At 40.3% G+C, this 22225-nt stretch overlaps 1 protein-coding gene across 1 annotated transcript in view; it reads right to left on the bottom strand.

The window, feature by feature from the left end:
• LOC139752861 (ADP-ribosylhydrolase ARH3-like) overlaps positions 1-22225 on the bottom strand; it is a 112870-nt gene that overhangs the window by 31582 nt on the left and 59063 nt on the right. The window contains exon 7 of the mRNA XM_071668858.1: positions 10741-10936. Within this exon, the coding sequence (XP_071524959.1) occupies positions 10741-10936 (196 nt within the window). The remainder of the gene's footprint in view (positions 1-10740; positions 10937-22225) is intronic.

Below are 22225 nucleotides of genomic sequence, written 5' to 3'. Positions count from 1 at the left end.
AAGGGATAGTGAATTGGAACGATGTGGTATACCAGGGTCGATGTGCTGTCAATGGATTGAACCAGGGCATGTGAAGCGTCTGGGGTAAACCATGGAAAGTTCTGTGGGGCCTGGATGTGGAAAGGGAGCTGTGGTTTCGGTGCATTATTACATGACAGCTAGAGACTGAATGTGAACGAATGGGGCCTTTCTTGTCTTTTCCTAGCACTACCTCGCACACAACGGGGGGGAGGGGGTTGTTATTCCATTTGTGGCGAGGTGGAGATGGAAATAAATAAGGGCACACAGTATGAATTATGTACATGTTTATATATGTATATGTCTGTGTGCGTATATATATGTATACACTGAGATGTATAGGTATGTATATTTGCGTGTGTGGACGTGTATGTATATACATGTGTATGTGGGTGGGTTGGGCCATTCTTTCGTCTGTTTCCTTGTGCTACCTCGCTAATGCGGGAAACGGCGACAAAGCAAAATAAATAAATAAATAAACATACATATACACAGACATATACATATATACACATTTACATATCCATACTTGCTTGCCTTCATCCATTCCTGGCACTACCCCACCCCACAGGAAACAGCATTGCTACCCCCTACTCCAGCGAGGTAGTGCCAGGAAAACATACAAAATGGCCACATCCGTTCACACTGAGTCTCTAGCTGTAATGTATAATGCACCAAAACCACAGCTCCGTATCCACATTCAGACCCCACAGACCTTTCCATAGTTTACACAAGAAATTTCACATGCCCTGGCTCAGTCCATTTACAGCATGTCATTCCAATTCTCTCTATTCCTCACACGCCTTTCACCCTCCTGTATGTTCAGGCCACGATTGCTTAAAATCATTTTCACTCCATCCTTCCACCTCCAATTTGGTATCCCACTTCTTGTTCCTTCCACCTCTGACACATATATCCTCTTTGTCAATCTTTCCTCATTCATTCTCTCCATATGTCCAAACCACTCAATCAAACCAACTCACAGCATATATTGTCCTCAAACATTCAATTTCCAACACATCCACTCTCCTCCTAAAACCCTATCTATAACATATGCCTCGCAATCACATAGTATTGTTGGAACTACTATTCCTTCAAACATACCCATTTTTGCTCTCTCAGATAAGGTTCTCTCCTTCCACACATTCTTCATCGCTCCCAAAAACTTCACCCCTTCCTCCACCATGTGACTCACTTTCGCTTCCATGGTTCCATTCACTGTTAAGTCCACTCCCAGATATCTAAAACACCTCAATTCCTCCAAATTTTCTTCATTCACACTTAAATTCCAGTTAACTTGTCCCTCAACCCTACTGAACCTAATAACCATGCTCTTATTCATGTTTACTCTCAACTTTCTCCTTTCCCACACTTTTCCAAACTCAGTCACCAAATTCCACAGTTTCTCACTCGAATCAGCCACCAGAGCTGTATCATCAGCGAACAACAGCTGACTCACTTCCCAGGACCTCTCATCCCCAACAGACTATGCATACTCACCTCCCTAACCACCCCATCCATATTCAAATTAAACAGCCATGGGGACACCACACACCCCTGCCGCATACCGGCATTCACTGGGAACCAATTACTCTCCTCTCTTCCTACTTGTACACATGCTTAAATCCTTGATAAAAACTTTTCACTGCTTCTAGCAACTTACCTCCCACACCATATACTACTAAGACCTTCCACAAAGCATCTCTATCAACCCTATCATATGACTTCTCCAGATCCATAAATGCTACATACAAATACATCTGTTTTTCTAAAAATTTCTCACATACATTCTTTAAAGCAAACACCTAATCCACAAATCCTTTACCACTTCTGAAACCACACTGCTCTTCCTCAATCTGATGCTCTATACATACCTTCACCCTCTCAATCAATACCCTCCCATATAATTTCCCAGGAATACTCAACAAACTTATGCCTCTGTAGTTTGAACACTCACCTTTATCCCCATTGTCTTTGAACAATGGAAGTATCCATACATTTCACCAATCCTCAGGCACTTCACCATGAGCCATACATACAATGAACATCCTTACCAACCAATCAACAATACAATCATCCCCTTTCTTAATAAATTCTACTGCAATACCATCCAAACCCACCGCCTTGCAGGATCTCATCTTCCACAAAGCTTTCACTACCTCTTCTCTCTTAACCAAACCATTCTCCCTGACCCTCTCACTTCACACACCATCCCGACCAAAACACCCTATATCTGCCACTCTATCATCAAACACATTCAACATGCCTTCAAAATACTCACTCCATCACTATTTATCATTACATATTTGTGAGGTAGCATTAAGAACAAAGGATTAAGCCTTATCCTCACTTGGCCCCTTCTCTGTTCCCTCTTTTGGAAAATTAATGATGGGATTTCCAGCCCCCAGCCACCTCTCCTTTTAGTCACCTCCTACAACACGCAGGGAATGTGTGGAAAGCATTCTTCCTCCCCTATCCCCAAGGACATCTGGGAGTCGTCTTAGCAGCAAATGGAACCATGTTAGCAGAAGTGAGTAACAGGGTGGGGGAGGGGGCAAAGGTTCTTGGAGAGATAAAAAATGTGTGGAAGGAGAGAGCGTTATCTCGGAGAACACAAATGGGTACGTTTAAAGAGCAGTAGTTCCAACAATATCACATGGTTGCGAGGCATGTGCTATGGATAGGGTTGTAAGGAGGAGGGTGGATGTGTTGGAAATGATATGTCTGAGGACAATATGTGGTGTGAGGTGGTTTGATAGATTAAGTAACGAAAGGGTAAGAAAAATGTGAGGAAATAAAAAAGTGTGGTTGAAAGAGCAGAAGAGGCTGTGCTGAAATGGTTTGGACATATGGAGAGAATGAGTGAGGAAAGACTGACAGTTTACATGTGTCAGGGGTGGAGGGAACAAGAAATGGGAGACCAAATTGAAGATGGAAGGATGGAGTGAAAAAGATTTCGAGCAATCAGGGCCTGAACATACAGAAGGGTGGAAGCCTTGCAAGGAATAGAGTGAATTGGGATGATGTGGTATACTGGGGTCAATGTGCTGTCAATGTACCGAGCAAAGTCATGTGAAACATCTGGGGTAAACCATGGAAAGGTCGTTGGGCCTGAATGTGGGTAGGGAGCTGTGGTTTCATTGCATAACACATGACAGCTAGAGACACAGTGTGAATGAATGTGGCCTTTTTTGTCTGTTTTCTTGGTACTACCTCACTGAAGCAGGGGGTAGCGACGCTGCTTCCTGTGGAACAGGGTGGCGACAGGAATGGATGAAGGCAACCAAGCATGAATATGTACATGTGTATATATGTATATGTCTGTGTATGTATGTATATGCGTATATGTTGATGTGCATATATACAGGTATGTATGTGTGTGTATGAGTGTTCAGGCAAATATATTTGCATATAAGTGGATGGGCCATTCTTTGTCTGTTTCCTGGCGCTACCTATCTGATGTGGAAAATGGCGCTCAAGTAAAATAATGAAAATTATAAAAAATATCTTAACTCCATGAATAAAGGGTAATAAAAAAGAAAACATTTTACCTATAGCCAATTAACTGGAAAGGAATCGAAAAATAGAATGAATACTTTGTAAAGGCAACCTAGTTAACAAAACTGAATATATATGTTTCAAACTATAAAATCAGTCCTATCAACATAATCTGATGTATAAATGACATAAAAAGAGAATACTTTTGAGATCTAAAACTTCCATACACATAGTTTTCAAGTTATAAACAGTTGAAAGGAGTTTCTCAAGTATTTTTGTACCTCAATACCAGCAATAGGATTTGAAGCTCTGATGAATGAATAGATGGCTGTTGGGACAGACATATGGGCAGATATGTAGACTCCTAATTCTTCCTCAACTTTCTCTCGGCTGATAGAATCACCTTGCTCCAACAGTTCTAGAACTTTTTCCAATCTCTTCACATAGACATAAGGCTCTTCTCCTTCATCCAAAATACTGTGAGGGAGATTTCATGAGAAAAAAATGATTAAAATGGGTGAAGCTATAAACAAACATATGTGAACTTCCTATAATTACAAATGATGCAGGATGAATAAAACATGGAAGTCCTATTCTTTCACCATGAAAGATGGATTAGACAGAAACATCTTATTTTTTACTTATACTATCTCCCAGATAATGTGACTAAAATAATATCTTTAGGTTGCAAGTACCAAATACTAACACAATACTACAATTCTCCATTAAAAGTTCCACCAATTACAAATGTTAAACCTAAATCAATCATTCTGTTTCCAAAAAAGATAGCATGGTGACTGCAAAATCTATCCCAAGGCTACTGGATTTATAAACATATTCATAATCATGGTGTTACCAGATTCCACCTGCTTGAGATTACACTGCAAGTGAAAAGTCACCTTTAGCAAGGCTTTAGCACAGGGAGTATAGGCTCGTCAAAGAACTTCTCCCTTCAAAGGAGCCCATACGTCCATGCTAATGGAACTATTGTAGCCTTGGGCTGATGGAGTCCTCAGAAAGAGGTCTTGGGTAACATCAGGACTCTTTCTTCCATGTATAATTTTCTTCCAAGTGCAATCACAAATAAATAAAATATTCTTCACTGATTCTCTTACCTTTACATCTCACCTTAGACTTTTACCACCACTTACCTCACTTACCCTCCAGATGACAGTACTTTAAGCTTTTCAAAAAATTTCAAAATTATTATAGTCATCAACTAATAGAAAACAATAAGAAAGGTTACATAAATAACTTAAATTGACAATTTTTGTTACTGTACTCACATTAATCATCATCAAACTGATAATCACATTAATTTTGTCTTTAAACATAAAACCCTTCTTTTTACATATCTATACTACTTCACCACTCTACCCAAAACTTTCAACCACACCTTTCTTCTTGATGTTCATTCTCCTAACTACACCTTTCTTCTTGAAGGTCATTCTCCTAATGTGATAACTCCCATCAAATGTGTCCAAGTTAACAACCTAACATTAACTCTGATGCCTGTTCTCTCCTAGAACTCCCTCAAGAAGGTGGCCAAGGCTATTTGAGTCTCCATGACTAGCACACTCCACTGCTGCTTCGTAGCCTTTAGTGCCTCACCCTTAACAGACCAATGGCAGATGGCAACTCTAGCACAGTGTTTGCAGAGGCTCCTAACTTATGTTCCTACTGACTACTTCTAAATTTTGTTATACCTAATGTTCCTGCCTTCAACTCTCTACTTTCAGTCCATGTTCCAAATGTATATATCATAAAACACTGCACCACTCTTCAGTAATACCATCTGCCAAGTCACATTTTTCACTCTACTATCTTTTTCAATGCTGCATCAGAGTATTTTGGTATTTCATTCCCCACTTTTCCATCTTTATCAAATATGAGAAAACTGGTTTTCACCCTGTTATTTTTGACCCTACAGGAAGAGACTAAAGAAGACGAGTGTTTATTCAAAAGCCCCTTTTCTAAGCTGGAGTGAGTGTATTATTGCATAATGTGCACCATATCTGTATCCACCTGATCCACCCTATGTAAACGGAAATAAAGTCAACAATGAAAGACTTAGTATGTAGCAGTTAGTAGGCAGCCATCAACCAAGAAAGTATATTACCGGTACTACCCACCTGGGTACTGGGAGGATTAGTGATGGCTGCATAGTAAGCCAGCACTAGTGGTTGTCAAGTAGCACTCCTTTGACCCAGGTAGTAGTCTTTTTTTTCTGCCTCACCTACATGTGCACTGCTAAGTATTCTGTCCTCAAACATACAAAATCTCCTTGTCACAAATAACACTTGACACTGAACTCATCCAACTCATTCTTTGCAACACAAGATTTTCATGAAGTAGAAGCTTTAGGTAGAAATAATAGGTAGGAGAATTATCTGGGAGCATTAGGTAGTAAAAGCTTTTGTAACATCAGGCAGGAATATAAGGCAGACATATTAGGTAGTAGTAGTTAAAAGGAACATTATGTAGAAGCCTTTGAAAACACTGCACTAGAGTGGCCCTCTGCCTATGGCCTGTTAAGGGTGAAGCATTAAATGCTAAGAAGTGACACTAGAGTTCAACAGTTATGGAGGTTCTTTGCTGTGGCTACCCACTTGAGGGAGTTCCCAAGGGAAACAGGCATCAGAGATACAGATAGATAGATAGAATGAAAGACTGTTACTAAAACAGATTTTTGACTGATAGCCTACAAACAAAAGCTCATTTGTAAGTGATTTTACACCACACAATTTTTCAATCATACCATCTTACAGCTATGATACAATAAGGGTTAGTACAATACAATAAAAAATCATGCTAATATGATGAGGTGAGAGTTAAAGAAACTACAGAACCTAACAACTAACCAATGTTTTCCTTGATGGTGAGCAAAGGGACAATTTGCTGAAAACTTAGGCAAATATCAATTAACCCACTGATTATAGATGTGCCTTATTTGGAACAGACCACATCCAGCAGTTGACTGTGAGAGTCCAACTTACACTGTGGGGCATTTAAAAATCTACCATTGTAAACAGTGGAGTACTGAGTTGGGAAGCAACTAATGGCATTTCAGACAACATATCCACATCCTCTGCCCATTGGGAAGCAACTAATGGCATTCCAGACAATGAATCAACATCCTTTGCTAATATTTCTTAATTCAGCTTTTAATTAACCATCAAAATGCTCTGAGCATAGTATATAATTTCTTGCCGTCCATAGAGCATGTACATAGATTCATATCAATAATGAATACAGATTTATGTAAATAACTGAACACAAATTATTTGAAAGTAAAACATGATTTCATGTCAAGAAGTGCATATATTATATTGTTTAGGAGTGGTATTATACATCTGGTAGTGTTATAGTCTAAACATTTATACTTATATCTATCTTATTTATTATACTTAACCACTGTCTCCCACATTAGTGAGGGAGCACAAGGAAACAGACGAGGAATGGCCCAACCCACCCACATACACATGTACATACATAAACGCCCACACGCACATATACACAGATATACATTTCACTGTATACATACATATACATAAACAGACATATACATATATACAAATGTACATATTCATACTTGCTGCCTTCATCCATTCCCGTCGCCACCCCGCCACACATGAAATAGCATCCCCCCCAGCGAGGTAGCGACACGAACACACAAAAAAGGCAACATTCGTTCACAATCAATCTCTAGCTGTCATGTGTAATGCACTGAAACCATTTAACAATCTAATAATTTCACCATATATGTAAGTAACATGTTACTTTTTCATACATGACTGCCATTTCCCACATCAGCTAGGTCGTGCCAGTAACAGACAGAAAAAGGATGCAACCACTCACCTCAGTATACCAAATCTTTCTAATTCACTCTATTCTATGCAAGCCTTTAACCCTCCTCCATGTTCAGGCCCTGGTTGCTCAAAATCTCCAATTTGGTCTCCCCATTCTCCTTATTCCCTCTACTTTTGATACATACTTCCTCTTTGTCAACCTTTCCTTGCTCATTTTCTTTATATGTCCAATCCATTCCAGCCCACCCTCCCAACTCTCTAACCACACTCTTTTTTTACCACACAAGGTACTCTAGAGATGAATACGTATCATTATCTAAGAAAAAAAAATTTGAATGGAAAAACAACAAAGTAATATTTTCCTTCTAATCTGTTGAAAATTGCCACACAGGGCATTTTAAATATCTAGGGTTGCCACAGTCAATGAAGAATTGGCCTCATTCACTCTCATCCACTCTCTAAATGTTGTATACAATACAAAGAAACCAAAGCCCCTATCCACCTCCAATTTGGTATCCCACTTCTTGTTCCTTCCACCTCTGACACATATATCCTCTTTGTCAATCTTTCCTCATTCATTCTCTCCATATGTCCAAACCACTCAATCAAACCAACTCACAGCATATATTGTCCTCAAACATTCAATTTCCAACACATCCACTCTCCTCCTAAAACCCTATCTATAACATATGCCTCGCAATCACATAGTATTGTTGGAACTACTATTCCTTCAAACATACCCATTTTTGCTCTCTCAGATAAGGTTCTCTCCTTCCACACATTCTTCATCGCTCCCAAAAACTTCACCCCTTCCTCCACCATGTGACTCACTTTCGCTTCCATGGTTCCATTCACTGTTAAGTCCACTCCCAGATATCTAAAACACCTCAATTCCTCCAAATTTTCTTCATTCACACTTAAATTCCAGTTAACTTGTCCCTCAACCCTACTGAACCTAATAACCATGCTCTTATTCATGTTTACTCTCAACTTTCTCCTTTCCCACACTTTTCCAAACTCAGTCACCAAATTCCACAGTTTCTCACTCGAATCAGCCACCAGAGCTGTATCATCAGCGAACAACAGCTGACTCACTTCCCAGGACCTCTCATCCCCAACAGACTATGCATACTCACCTCCCTAACCACCCCATCCATATTCAAATTAAACAGCCATGGGGACACCACACACCCCTGCCGCATACCGGCATTCACTGGGAACCAATTACTCTCCTCTCTTCCTACTTGTACACATGCTTAAATCCTTGATAAAAACTTTTCACTGCTTCTAGCAACTTACCTCCCACACCATATACTACTAAGACCTTCCACAAAGCATCTCTATCAACCCTATCATATGACTTCTCCAGATCCATAAATGCTACATACAAATACATCTGTTTTTCTAAAAATTTCTCACATACATTCTTTAAAGCAAACACCTAATCCACAAATCCTTTACCACTTCTGAAACCACACTGCTCTTCCTCAATCTGATGCTCTATACATACCTTCACCCTCTCAATCAATACCCTCCCATATAATTTCCCAGGAATACTCAACAAACTTATGCCTCTGTAGTTTGAACACTCACCTTTATCCCCATTGTCTTTGAACAATGGAAGTATCCATACATTTCACCAATCCTCAGGCACTTCACCATGAGCCATACATACAATGAACATCCTTACCAACCAATCAACAATACAATCATCCCCTTTCTTAATAAATTCTACTGCAATACCATCCAAACCCACCGCCTTGCAGGATCTCATCTTCCACAAAGCTTTCACTACCTCTTCTCTCTTAACCAAACCATTCTCCCTGACCCTCTCACTTCACACACCATCCCGACCAAAACACCCTATATCTGCCACTCTATCATCAAACACATTCAACATGCCTTCAAAATACTCACTCCATCACTATTTATCATTACATATTTGTGAGGTAGCATTAAGAACAAAGGATTAAGCCTTATCCTCACTTGGCCCCTTCTCTGTTCCCTCTTTTGGAAAATTAATGATGGGATTTCCAGCCCCCAGCCACCTCTCCTTTTAGTCACCTCCTACAACACGCAGGGAATGTGTGGAAAGCATTCTTCCTCCCCTATCCCCAAGGACATCTGGGAGTCGTCTTAGCAGCAAATGGAACCATGTTAGCAGAAGTGAGTAACAGGGTGGGGGAGGGGGCAAAGGTTCTTGGAGAGATAAAAAATGTGTGGAAGGAGAGAGCGTTATCTCGGAGAACACAAATGGGTACGTTTAAAGAGCAGTAGTTCCAACAATATCACATGGTTGCGAGGCATGTGCTATGGATAGGGTTGTAAGGAGGAGGGTGGATGTGTTGGAAATGATATGTCTGAGGACAATATGTGGTGTGAGGTGGTTTGATAGATTAAGTAACGAAAGGGTAAGAAAAATGTGAGGAAATAAAAAAGTGTGGTTGAAAGAGCAGAAGAGGCTGTGCTGAAATGGTTTGGACATATGGAGAGAATGAGTGAGGAAAGACTGACAGTTTACATGTGTCAGGGGTGGAGGGAACAAGAAATGGGAGACCAAATTGAAGATGGAAGGATGGAGTGAAAAAGATTTCGAGCAATCAGGGCCTGAACATACAGAAGGGTGGAAGCCTTGCAAGGAATAGAGTGAATTGGGATGATGTGGTATACTGGGGTCAATGTGCTGTCAATGTACCGAGCAAAGTCATGTGAAACATCTGGGGTAAACCATGGAAAGGTCGTTGGGCCTGAATGTGGGTAGGGAGCTGTGGTTTCATTGCATAACACATGACAGCTAGAGACACAGTGTGAATGAATGTGGCCTTTTTTGTCTGTTTTCTTGGTACTACCTCACTGAAGCAGGGGGTAGCGACGCTGCTTCCTGTGGAACAGGGTGGCGACAGGAATGGATGAAGGCAACCAAGCATGAATATGTACATGTGTATATATGTATATGTCTGTGTATGTATGTATATGCGTATATGTTGATGTGCATATATACAGGTATGTATGTGTGTGTATGAGTGTTCAGGCAAATATATTTGCATATAAGTGGATGGGCCATTCTTTGTCTGTTTCCTGGCGCTACCTATCTGATGTGGAAAATGGCGCTCAAGTAAAATAATGAAAATTATAAAAAATATCTTAACTCCATGAATAAAGGGTAATAAAAAAGAAAACATTTTACCTATAGCCAATTAACTGGAAAGGAATCGAAAAATAGAATGAATACTTTGTAAAGGCAACCTAGTTAACAAAACTGAATATATATGTTTCAAACTATAAAATCAGTCCTATCAACATAATCTGATGTATAAATGACATAAAAAGAGAATACTTTTGAGATCTAAAACTTCCATACACATAGTTTTCAAGTTATAAACAGTTGAAAGGAGTTTCTCAAGTATTTTTGTACCTCAATACCAGCAATAGGATTTGAAGCTCTGATGAATGAATAGATGGCTGTTGGGACAGACATATGGGCAGATATGTAGACTCCTAATTCTTCCTCAACTTTCTCTCGGCTGATAGAATCACCTTGCTCCAACAGTTCTAGAACTTTTTCCAATCTCTTCACATAGACATAAGGCTCTTCTCCTTCATCCAAAATACTGTGAGGGAGATTTCATGAGAAAAAAATGATTAAAATGGGTGAAGCTATAAACAAACATATGTGAACTTCCTATAATTACAAATGATGCAGGATGAATAAAACATGGAAGTCCTATTCTTTCACCATGAAAGATGGATTAGACAGAAACATCTTATTTTTTACTTATACTATCTCCCAGATAATGTGACTAAAATAATATCTTTAGGTTGCAAGTACCAAATACTAACACAATACTACAATTCTCCATTAAAAGTTCCACCAATTACAAATGTTAAACCTAAATCAATCATTCTGTTTCCAAAAAAGATAGCATGGTGACTGCAAAATCTATCCCAAGGCTACTGGATTTATAAACATATTCATAATCATGGTGTTACCAGATTCCACCTGCTTGAGATTACACTGCAAGTGAAAAGTCACCTTTAGCAAGGCTTTAGCACAGGGAGTATAGGCTCGTCAAAGAACTTCTCCCTTCAAAGGAGCCCATACGTCCATGCTAATGGAACTATTGTAGCCTTGGGCAGATGGAGTCCTCAGAAAGAGGTCTTGGGTAACATCAGGACTCTTTCTTCCATGTATAATTTTCTTCCAAGTGCAATCACAAATAAATAAAATATTCTTCACTGATTCTCTTACCTTTACATCTCACCTTAGACTTTTACCACCACTTACCTCACTTACCCTCCAGATGACAGTACTTTAAGCTTTTCAAAAAATTTCAAAATTATTATAGTCATCAACTAATAGAAAACAATAAGAAAGGTTACATAAATAACTTAAATTGACAATTTTTGTTACTGTACTCACATTAATCATCATCAAACTGATAATCACATTAATTTTGTCTTTAAACATAAAACCCTTCTTTTTACATATCTATACTACTTCACCACTCTACCCAAAACTTTCAACCACACCTTTCTTCTTGATGTTCATTCTCCTAACTACACCTTTCTTCTTGAAGGTCATTCTCCTAATGTGATAACTCCCATCAAATGTGTCCAAGTTAACAACCTAACATTAACTCTGATGCCTGTTCTCTCCTAGAACTCCCTCAAGAAGGTGGCCAAGGCTATTTGAGTCTCCATGACTAGCACACTCCACTGCTGCTTCGTAGCCTTTAGTGCCTCACCCTTAACAGACCAATGGCAGATGGCAACTCTAGCACAGTGTTTGCAGAGGCTCCTAACTTATGTTCCTACTGACTACTTCTAAATTTTGTTATACCTAATGTTCCTGCCTTCAACTCTCTACTTTCAGTCCATGTTCCAAATGTATATATCATAAAACACTGCACCACTCTTCAGTAATACCATCTGCCAAGTCACATTTTTCACTCTACTATCTTTTTCAATGCTGCATCAGAGTATTTTGGTATTTCATTCCCCACTTTTCCATCTTTATCAAATATGAGAAAACTGGTTTTCACCCTGTTATTTTTGACCCTACAGGAAGAGACTAAAGAAGACGAGTGTTTATTCAAAAGCCCCTTTTCTAAGCTGGAGTGAGTGTATTATTGCATAATGTGCACCATATCTGTATCCACCTGATCCACCCTATGTAAACGGAAATAAAGTCAACAATGAAAGACTTAGTATGTAGCAGTTAGTAGGCAGCCATCAACCAAGAAAGTATATTACCGGTACTACCCACCTGGGTACTGGGAGGATTAGTGATGGCTGCATAGTAAGCCAGCACTAGTGGTTGTCAAGTAGCACTCCTTTGACCCAGGTAGTAGTCTTTTTTTTCTGCCTCACCTACATGTGCACTGCTAAGTATTCTGTCCTCAAACATACAAAATCTCCTTGTCACAAATAACACTTGACACTGAACTCATCCAACTCATTCTTTGCAACACAAGATTTTCATGAAGTAGAAGCTTTAGGTAGAAATAATAGGTAGGAGAATTATCTGGGAGCATTAGGTAGTAAAAGCTTTTGTAACATCAGGCAGGAATATAAGGCAGACATATTAGGTAGTAGTAGTTAAAAGGAACATTATGTAGAAGCCTTTGAAAACACTGCACTAGAGTGGCCCTCTGCCTATGGCCTGTTAAGGGTGAAGCATTAAATGCTAAGAAGTGACACTAGAGTTCAACAGTTATGGAGGTTCTTTGCTGTGGCTACCCACTTGAGGGAGTTCCCAAGGGAAACAGGCATCAGAGATACAGATAGATAGATAGAATCAAAGACTGTTACTAAAACAGATTTTTGACTGATAGCCTACAAACAAAAGCTCATTTGTAAGTGATTTTACACCACACAATTTTTCAATCATACCATCTTACAGCTATGATACAATAAGGGTTAGTACAATACAATAAAAAATCATGCTAATATGATGAGGTGAGAGTTAAAGAAACTACAGAACCTAACAACTAACCAATGTTTTCCTTGATGGTGAGCAAAGGGACAATTTGCTGAAAACTTAGGCAAATATCAATTAACCCACTGATTATAGATGTGCCTTATTTGGAACAGACCACATCCAGCAGTTGACTGTGAGAGTCCAACTTACACTGTGGGGCATTTAAAAATCTACCATTGTAAACAGTGGAGTACTGAGTTGGGAAGCAACTAATGGCATTTCAGACAACATATCCACATCCTCTGCCCATTGGGAAGCAACTAATGGCATTCCAGACAATGAATCAACATCCTTTGCTAATATTTCTTAATTCAGCTTTTAATTAACCATCAAAATGCTCTGAGCATAGTATATAATTTCTTGCCGTCCATAGAGCATGTACATAGATTCATATCAATAATGAATACAGATTTATGTAAATAACTGAACACAAATTATTTGAAAGTAAAACATGATTTCATGTCAAGAAGTGCATATATTATATTGTTTAGGAGTGGTATTATACATCTGGTAGTGTTATAGTCTAAACATTTATACTTATATCTATCTTATTTATTATACTTAACCACTGTCTCCCACATTAGTGAGGGAGCACAAGGAAACAGACGAGGAATGGCCCAACCCACCCACATACACATGTACATACATAAACGCCCACACGCACATATACACAGATATACATTTCACTGTATACATACATATACATAAACAGACATATACATATATACAAATGTACATATTCATACTTGCTGCCTTCATCCATTCCCGTCGCCACCCCGCCACACATGAAATAGCATCCCCCCCAGCGAGGTAGCGACACGAACACACAAAAAAGGCAACATTCGTTCACAATCAATCTCTAGCTGTCATGTGTAATGCACTGAAACCATTTAACAATCTAATAATTTCACCATATATGTAAGTAACATGTTACTTTTTCATACATGACTGCCATTTCCCACATCAGCTAGGTCGTGCCAGTAACAGACAGAAAAAGGATGCAACCACTCACCTCAGTATACCAAATCTTTCTAATTCACTCTATTCTATGCAAGCCTTTAACCCTCCTCCATGTTCAGGCCCTGGTTGCTCAAAATCTCCAATTTGGTCTCCCCATTCTCCTTATTCCCTCTACTTTTGATACATACTTCCTCTTTGTCAACCTTTCCTTGCTCATTTTCTTTATATGTCCAATCCATTCCAGCCCACCCTCCCAACTCTCTAACCACACTCTTTTTTTACCACACAAGGTACTCTAGAGATGAATACGTATCATTATCTAAGAAAAAAAAATTTGAATGGAAAAACAACAAAGTAATATTTTCCTTCTAATCTGTTGAAAATTGCCACACAGGGCATTTTAAATATCTAGGGTTGCCACAGTCAATGAAGAATTGGCCTCATTCACTCTCATCCACTCTCTAAATGTTGTATACAATACAAAGAAACCAAAGCCCCTATCCACAACTGAAAACTTTCTGTGGTTTCCCCAGGCCACTCCACAGGCCCCGATTCAATCTCATGACAGCATGTGGTTCCCTGTATACCATATCACTCCACTTCACTCTATCCCTTGCATGCCTCACAACCTAATGCATGTTCAGGTTCCTAATGTATGAAGCATCTTTCACTCCATCTTTCCACCTCCTTCTTGGTTCCCCCTTTTCCTTGTTCCTTCCACCTCCAACATGTGTACCCTTTTAATCATATTCTCTCCTTAGCACAAAACCTCCTAAACCACTGTTCTCGAACATTTCCTTTAGAAAACATTCACCCCGTCCTACTCATCAGGGACCACACTTCACATTCATACAACACCATCAGAAGTACTATACCATCTTTGCCCACACAGACAAAATGACCTGTCTTCCCATACATTCCTCAATGCATCCAGGACCTCAGCCCCTACAACCACCCTGTGACACACTTCAGCTCCCATGGTTCCATTAACTGACATCTCCACTCATAAGTATCTAAACACTTCACTTCCCTCAAGTTCCTTCTCTCTTCCATCTTGCACACATACTCCACTTTCTTGATAAAAACACCTCACTGCTTCTAGTAGCCTTCCTCCCAAACCATATATTCTTCACACCTTCCACAAAGAATCTCTACCAACTCTATCATATGCTTTCTCCAGACCTATAAATGAATAAACATTTTTCAAACAATTCTTGAAAGCTAGCACCTGTTCCACAGATCCTCTACTACTCTTACAACCACATTGTTCCTCCCCAATCTGATGCTGTAATGCAAGTCAATACCCTCTTAATCACCAATCTTCCACACAGCTTACCAAGGGGCATTTTTTAACTGTAAATACATACACAGGTACACCACAGATTTTCCGGCACTCTTGGTTCCAAAACCTTTCCGGATTAACCATTTTGCCGGACCAACCATGGTCACAATAATAATTCATCAACACACCTCTAACCCACTAATTATACATCTCCAATGTGTCTAAAGTACACCATGGACTGCTAGAAATTTAAATTAAACATGTTAAATGTTTGAGCACCTTAAGATGGTAAGTATGTCCTGAGATTGTTTGAATCTTGTGGGTCTTCTTCGTCTTCTGTTGTTAGTGTTTTCCTAAGTGTGCATTGCAAGAATAATGCAGTTTCATCTGCATTATACACATGCACAGGAATGAGGTGCTCATCAGCGATGATTTTCACAAATTCGTCCACATACTCAGCAGCTACTTCGTGGTTTGCAGACCACTTTTCTCCATACACTTTATTCATGGAAAATTCCATGACGCTTCTTGAATCTTTGAAGCCATCCTTCACTTCTGTCACACTCATGTTGTAATTTAAGTTCTTTATGGAACAACTTAGCCTGGGCCACTATCATGCTACCTGACAAGTCCACTCCATCACTCCGACACTGTTGAAACTATTCCATCATCACTCGATTGTGCTCAGTACTCTTACTATCTTTCATACTTTTTCTAATCGTCATCTGCTTCTTGGAATCCTTGTCTGCATAGAATTTCAATATTTTCTCCATTTGCTTCTTTATATGATAAATAGTTGATGAACCAATACTGTAGACGTCACACAGCTCACGCATTATCTTGGATTGATATGGACTGGTGTCTACATTTGACACCATGACTGACACTCTCATATGTTTTAAAAGCCATAGCTAGGGTTGAATTTAAGCAAAATAAGCTAAGAATCTCACAGAATTGCGGTATCACCACCAACAAGTGCAGTGCAAAGAATGTAAATAAGCGTGCCCTACACACAACACCATCTGTGGCCACCCAGGAAACTAGTCTGGTGGCTGCGGTAATTTCAAGTTCCCTAACGTAATTCTCTCCAGACTAAAGGAGGTGCCAAACCATCAGTTGCCAGAAATTCTGTGGTATATCTATACTAAATAAATATTTTTTTTTCATTTTTTTTTATTATACTTTGTCGCTGTCTCCCGCGTTTGCGAGGTAGTGCAAGGAAACAGGCGAAAGAAATGGCCCAACCCCCCCCCATACACATGTATATACATACGTCCACACACGCAAAATATACATACCTACACAGCTTCCCATGGTTTACCCCAGACGCTTCACATGCCTTGATTCAATCCACTGACAGCACGTCAACCCCAGTATACCACATCGCTCCAATTCACTCTATTCCTTGCCCTCCTTTCACCCTCCTGCATGTTCAGGCCCCGATCACACAAAATCTTTTTCACTCCATCTTTCCACCTCCAATTTGGTCTCCCTCTTCTCCTCGTTCCCTCCACCTCCGACACATATATCCTCTTGGTCAATCTTTCCTCACTCATTCGCTCCATGTGCCCAAACCACTTCAAAACACCCTCTTCTGCTCTCTCAACCACGCTCTTTTTATTTCCACACATCTCTCTTACCCTTACGTTACTCACTCGATCAAACCACCTCACACCACACATTGTCCTCAAACATCTCATTTCCAGCACATCCATCCTCCTGCGCACAACTCTATCCATAGCCCACGCCTCGCAACCATACAACATTGTTGGAACCACTATTCCTTCAAACATACCCATTTTTGCTTTCCGAGATAATGTTCTCGACTTCCACACATTCTTCAAGGCCCCCAGAATTTTCGCCCCCTCCCCCACCCTATGATCCACTTCCACTTCCATGGTTCCATCCGCTGCCAGATCCACTCCCACATATCTAAAACACTTCACTTCCTCCAGTTTTTCTCCATTCAAACTCACCTCCCAATTGACTTGACCCTCAACCCTACTGTACCTAATAACCTTGCTCTTATTCACATTTACTCTTAACTTTCTTCTTCCACACACTTTACCAAACTCAGTCACCAGCTTCTGCAGTTTCTCACATGAATCAGCCACCAGCGCTGTATCATCAGCGAACAACAACTGACTCACTTCCCAAGCTCTCTCATCCCCAACAGACTTCATACTTGCCCCTCTTTCCAAAACTCTTGCATTTACCTCCCTAACAACCCCATCCATAAACAAATTAAACAACCATGGAGACATCACACACCCCTGCCGCAAACCTACATTCACCGAGAACCAATCACTCTCCTCTCTTCCTACACTTACACATGCCTTACATCCTCGATAAAAACTTTTCACTGCTTCTAACAACTTTCCTCCCACACCATATATTCTTAATACCTTCCACAGAGCATCTCTATCAACTCTATCATATGCCTTCTCCAGATCCATAAATGCTACATACAAATCCATTTGCTTTTCTAAGTATTTCTCACATACATTCTTCAAAGCAAACACCTGATCCACACATCCTCTACCACTTCTGAAACCACACTGCTCTTCCCCAATCTGATGCTCTGTACATGCCTTCACCCTCTCAATCAATACCCTCCCATATAATTTACCAGGAATACTCAACAAACTTATACCTCTGTAATTTGAGCACTCACTCTTATCCCCTTTGCCTTTGTACAATGGCACTATGCACGCATTCCGCCAATCCTCAGGCACCTCACCATGAGTCATACATACATTAAATAACCTTACCAACCAGTCAACAATACAGTCACCCCTTTTTTAATAAATTCCACTGCAATACCATCCAAACCTGCTGCCTTGCCGGCTTTCATCTTCCGCAAAGCTTTCACTACCTCTTCTCTGTTTACCAAATCATTTTCCCCAACCCTCTCACTTTGCACACCACCTCGACCAAAACACCCTATATCTGCCACTCTATCATCAAACACATTCAACAAACCTTCAAAATACTCACTCCATCTCCTTCTCACATCACCACTACTTGTTATCACCTCCCCATTTGCGCCCTTCACTGAAGTTCCCATTTGCTCCCTTGTCTTACGCACTTTATTTACCTCCTTCCAGAACATCTTTTAATTCTCCCTAAAATTTAATGATACTCTCTCACCCCAACTCTCATTTGCCCTTTTTTTCACCTCTTGCACCTTTCTCTTGACCTCCTGTCTCTTTCTTTTATACATCTCCCACTCAATTGCATTTTTTCCCTGCAAAAATCGTCCAAATGCCTCTCTCTTCTCTTTCACTAATACTCTTACTTCTTCATCCCACCACTCACTACCCTTTCTAATCAACCCACCTCCCACTCTTCTCATGCCACAAGCATCAAATAAAAAAATAAAGCAGTGATGGCTTGTGCAAGAGATGCCTGTGGCATGAGAAAGGTGAGAGGTGGGCAGAGTAGAAAAGGTAGTGAGTGGTGGGATGAGGAAGTAAGATTGTTAGTGAAAGAGAAGAGAGAGGCATTTGGATGATGTTTGCATGGAGAAGGTGCAGATGACTGGGAGATGTATAAACGAAAGAGGCAGGAGGTCAAGAGAAAGAAGTAAAAGGTGAAAAAGAAGGCAAATTGAGAGTTGGGGTAATAGACTATCATTAAAATTTAGGGAGAATAAAAAAATGTTTTGGAAGGAGGCAAATAAAGTGCATAAGACAAGAACAAATGGCAACATCAGTGAAGGGGGCAAATGGGGAGTTAATAACAAAAAGTGATGAAGTGAGATGGAGATGGAAGCAGTGAAAAGCTTTTATCGATGACGTAAGGCATGTGTACGAGTAGGAAGAGAGGAAAGTGATTGGTTCCCAGTGAATGTTGGTTTGTGGCAGGGGTGCGTGATGTCTCCATGGTTGTTTAATTTGTTTATGGATGGGGTTGTTAAGGAGGTGAATGCAAGAGTTTTGGAGAGAGGGGCAAGTATGCAGTCTGTTGTGGATGAGAGGCTTGGAAAGTGAGTCAGTTGTTGTTCGATGATGATACAGCACTGGTAGCTGACTTGGGTGAGAAACTGCAGAAGTTGGTGACTGAGTTTGGTAACGTGCATGAAAGAAGAAAGCTGAGAGTAAATGTGAATAAGAGCAACATTATTAGGTTCAGTAGGGTTGAGGGGCAAGTAAACTGGGAGGTAAGTTTGAGTGGAGAAAAGTGGAGGAAGTGAAGTGTTTTAGATATCTGGGAGTGGATTTGGCAGCAGATGGAACCATGGAAGTGGAAGTGAGTCACAAGGTGAGGGAGGGGGTGAAGGCTCTGGGAGCGTTGAAGAATTTGTGGAAGGCGAGAACGTTATCTCGGAGAGCAAAAATGGGTTTGTTTGAAGGAATAGTGGTTCCAACAATGTTATACAGTTGTGAGGCATAGGCTATAGATAGGGTTGTGCAGAGGAGGGTGGATGTGTTGGAAATGAGAGAATGAGTGAGGAAAGATTGACAAAGAGGATATATGTGTCAGAGGTGAAGGGAACGAGGAGAAGGGGGAGACCAAAATGGAGGTGGAAGGATGGAGTGAAAAAGATTTTGAGTGATTGGGGCCTGAACATACAGGATGGTGAAAGGCATACAATTAACAAAGTGAATTGGAACAATGTGATATACTAGGGTGAACGTGTTGTCAATGGATTGGACCAAGGCATGTGCAGCGTCTGGGGTAAACCATGGAAAGTTATGTGGGGCCGGATGTGGAAAAGGAGCTCTGGTTTCAGTGCATTACACATGACAGCTAGAGACTGAGTGTATATGAATGTGGCCTTTGCTGTCTTTTCCTAGTGCTAACTTGCACGCACATGGGGGGAGGGGGTGCCATTTCATGTATGGCAGGGTGGCAGCGAAAACGGATGAAGGCAGCATGTATGAATATGTACATGTGTATATATGTACATGTCTGTGTATGTATATGTATGTATACACTGAAATGTATAGGTATGTATATGTGCATGTGTGGGCATTTATATATATATATACATGTGTATGTGGGTGGGTTGGGCCATTCTTTCATCTGTTTCCTTGCGCTACCTCGCTAATGCGGGAGACAGCGACAAAGTATAATAAATATAAATAAATGAATAAATAAATAAAAACGGTTTACTCAATTTAGGCAGCCATCTAGCTGAAAATACACAGATGATTTTTTTTTTTCCAAATATTCACCTTATCCCGTTAGTGAGGTAGCATTAAGAACAGAGGAGTGAGCCTTAGAGGGTATATTCTCACTTGGCCCACCTCTCTGTTCCTTCTTTTGGAAAATCATAAACGGGAGGGGAGGATTTCCAGCCCCCCCAATCCCTCCCCTTTTAGTCACCTTCTACAACACGCAGGGAATACGTGGGAAGTATTCTTTCTCCCCTATCCTAAGGGATATCACAGATGACATATCACATATATTTCAAAACTGAGAGGTTTCACTGTTTCCTGCATTAGCATTGTAGAGCCAGAGATACACAAAGAAAGGGCATATTCACTTACATCCATTCTCAAGCAGTCATGTATAATTGGGTCAAAGACTGCCAAGAGGAATATTATATACAATAATAAGTAAGCTGACAGATCCACTCCCAGATAGTGTTTTAGATATCTGGGAGTGGATCTGTCAGCGGATGGAACCATGGAAGCGGAAGTGGATCATAGGGTGGGGGAGGGGGCGAAAATTTTGGGAGCCTTGAAAAATGTGTGGAAGTCGAGAACATTATCCCGGAAAGCAAAAATGGGTATGTTTGAAGGAATAGTAGTTCCAACAATGTTGTATGGTTGCGAGGCGTGGGCTATGGATAGAGTTGTGCGCAGGAGGATGGATGTGCTGGAAATGAGATGTTTGAGGACAATGTGTGGTGTGAGGTGGTTTGATCGAGTAAGTAACGTAAGGGTAAGAGAGATGTGTGGAAATAAAAAGAGCGTGGTTGAGAGAGCAGAAGAGGGTGTTTTGAAATGGTTTGGGCACATGGAGAGAATGAGTGAGGAAAGATTGACCAAGAGGATATATGTGTCGGAGGTGGAGGGAACGAGGAGAAGAGGGAGACCAAATTGGAGGTGGAAAGATGGACTGAAAAGGATTTTGTGTGATCGGGGCCTGAACATGCAGGAGGGTGAAAGGAGGGCAAGGAATAGAGTGAATTGGAGCGATGTGGTATACAGGGGTTGACGTGCTGTCAGTGGATTGAATCAAGGCATGTGAAGCGTCCGGGGTAAACCATGGAAAGCTGTGTAGGTATGTATATTTGCGTGTGTGGACGTGTGTATGTACGTGTGTATGGGGGGGGTTGGGCCATTTCTTTCGTCTGTTTCCTTGCGCTACCTCGCAAACGCGGGAGACAGCGACAAAGTATAAAAAAAAAAAAAAAAAAAAAAAGTAAGCACAAGAGGGCTGGCAATTACATAACCTTTGGAATGTAAAAAGAAAAAATTAATATATATCAAATAAAGGCAAGGTATATGTGTCTGTGGAAAGAGTTACACAATTTCTAATAACTAAATAAAGAAATGGTGAAAATGATTTGGTAAACAGAGAAGAGGTAGTAAAAGCTTTGCGGAAGATGAAAGCCAGCAAGGCAGCACGTTTGGATGGTATTGCAGTGGAATTTATTAAGGGGGTGACTGTAAAAAGGGGGTGACTGTATTATTGACTGGTTGGTAAGGTTATTTAATGTATGTA

This window comes from Panulirus ornatus, chromosome 13, assembly GCF_036320965.1.
Source record: "Panulirus ornatus isolate Po-2019 chromosome 13, ASM3632096v1, whole genome shotgun sequence".
Taxonomy (NCBI): domain Eukaryota; kingdom Metazoa; phylum Arthropoda; class Malacostraca; order Decapoda; family Palinuridae; genus Panulirus; species Panulirus ornatus.
Note: the sequence above shows the minus strand (reverse complement) of the source record. Positions and strands in the feature narration are given on the sequence as shown.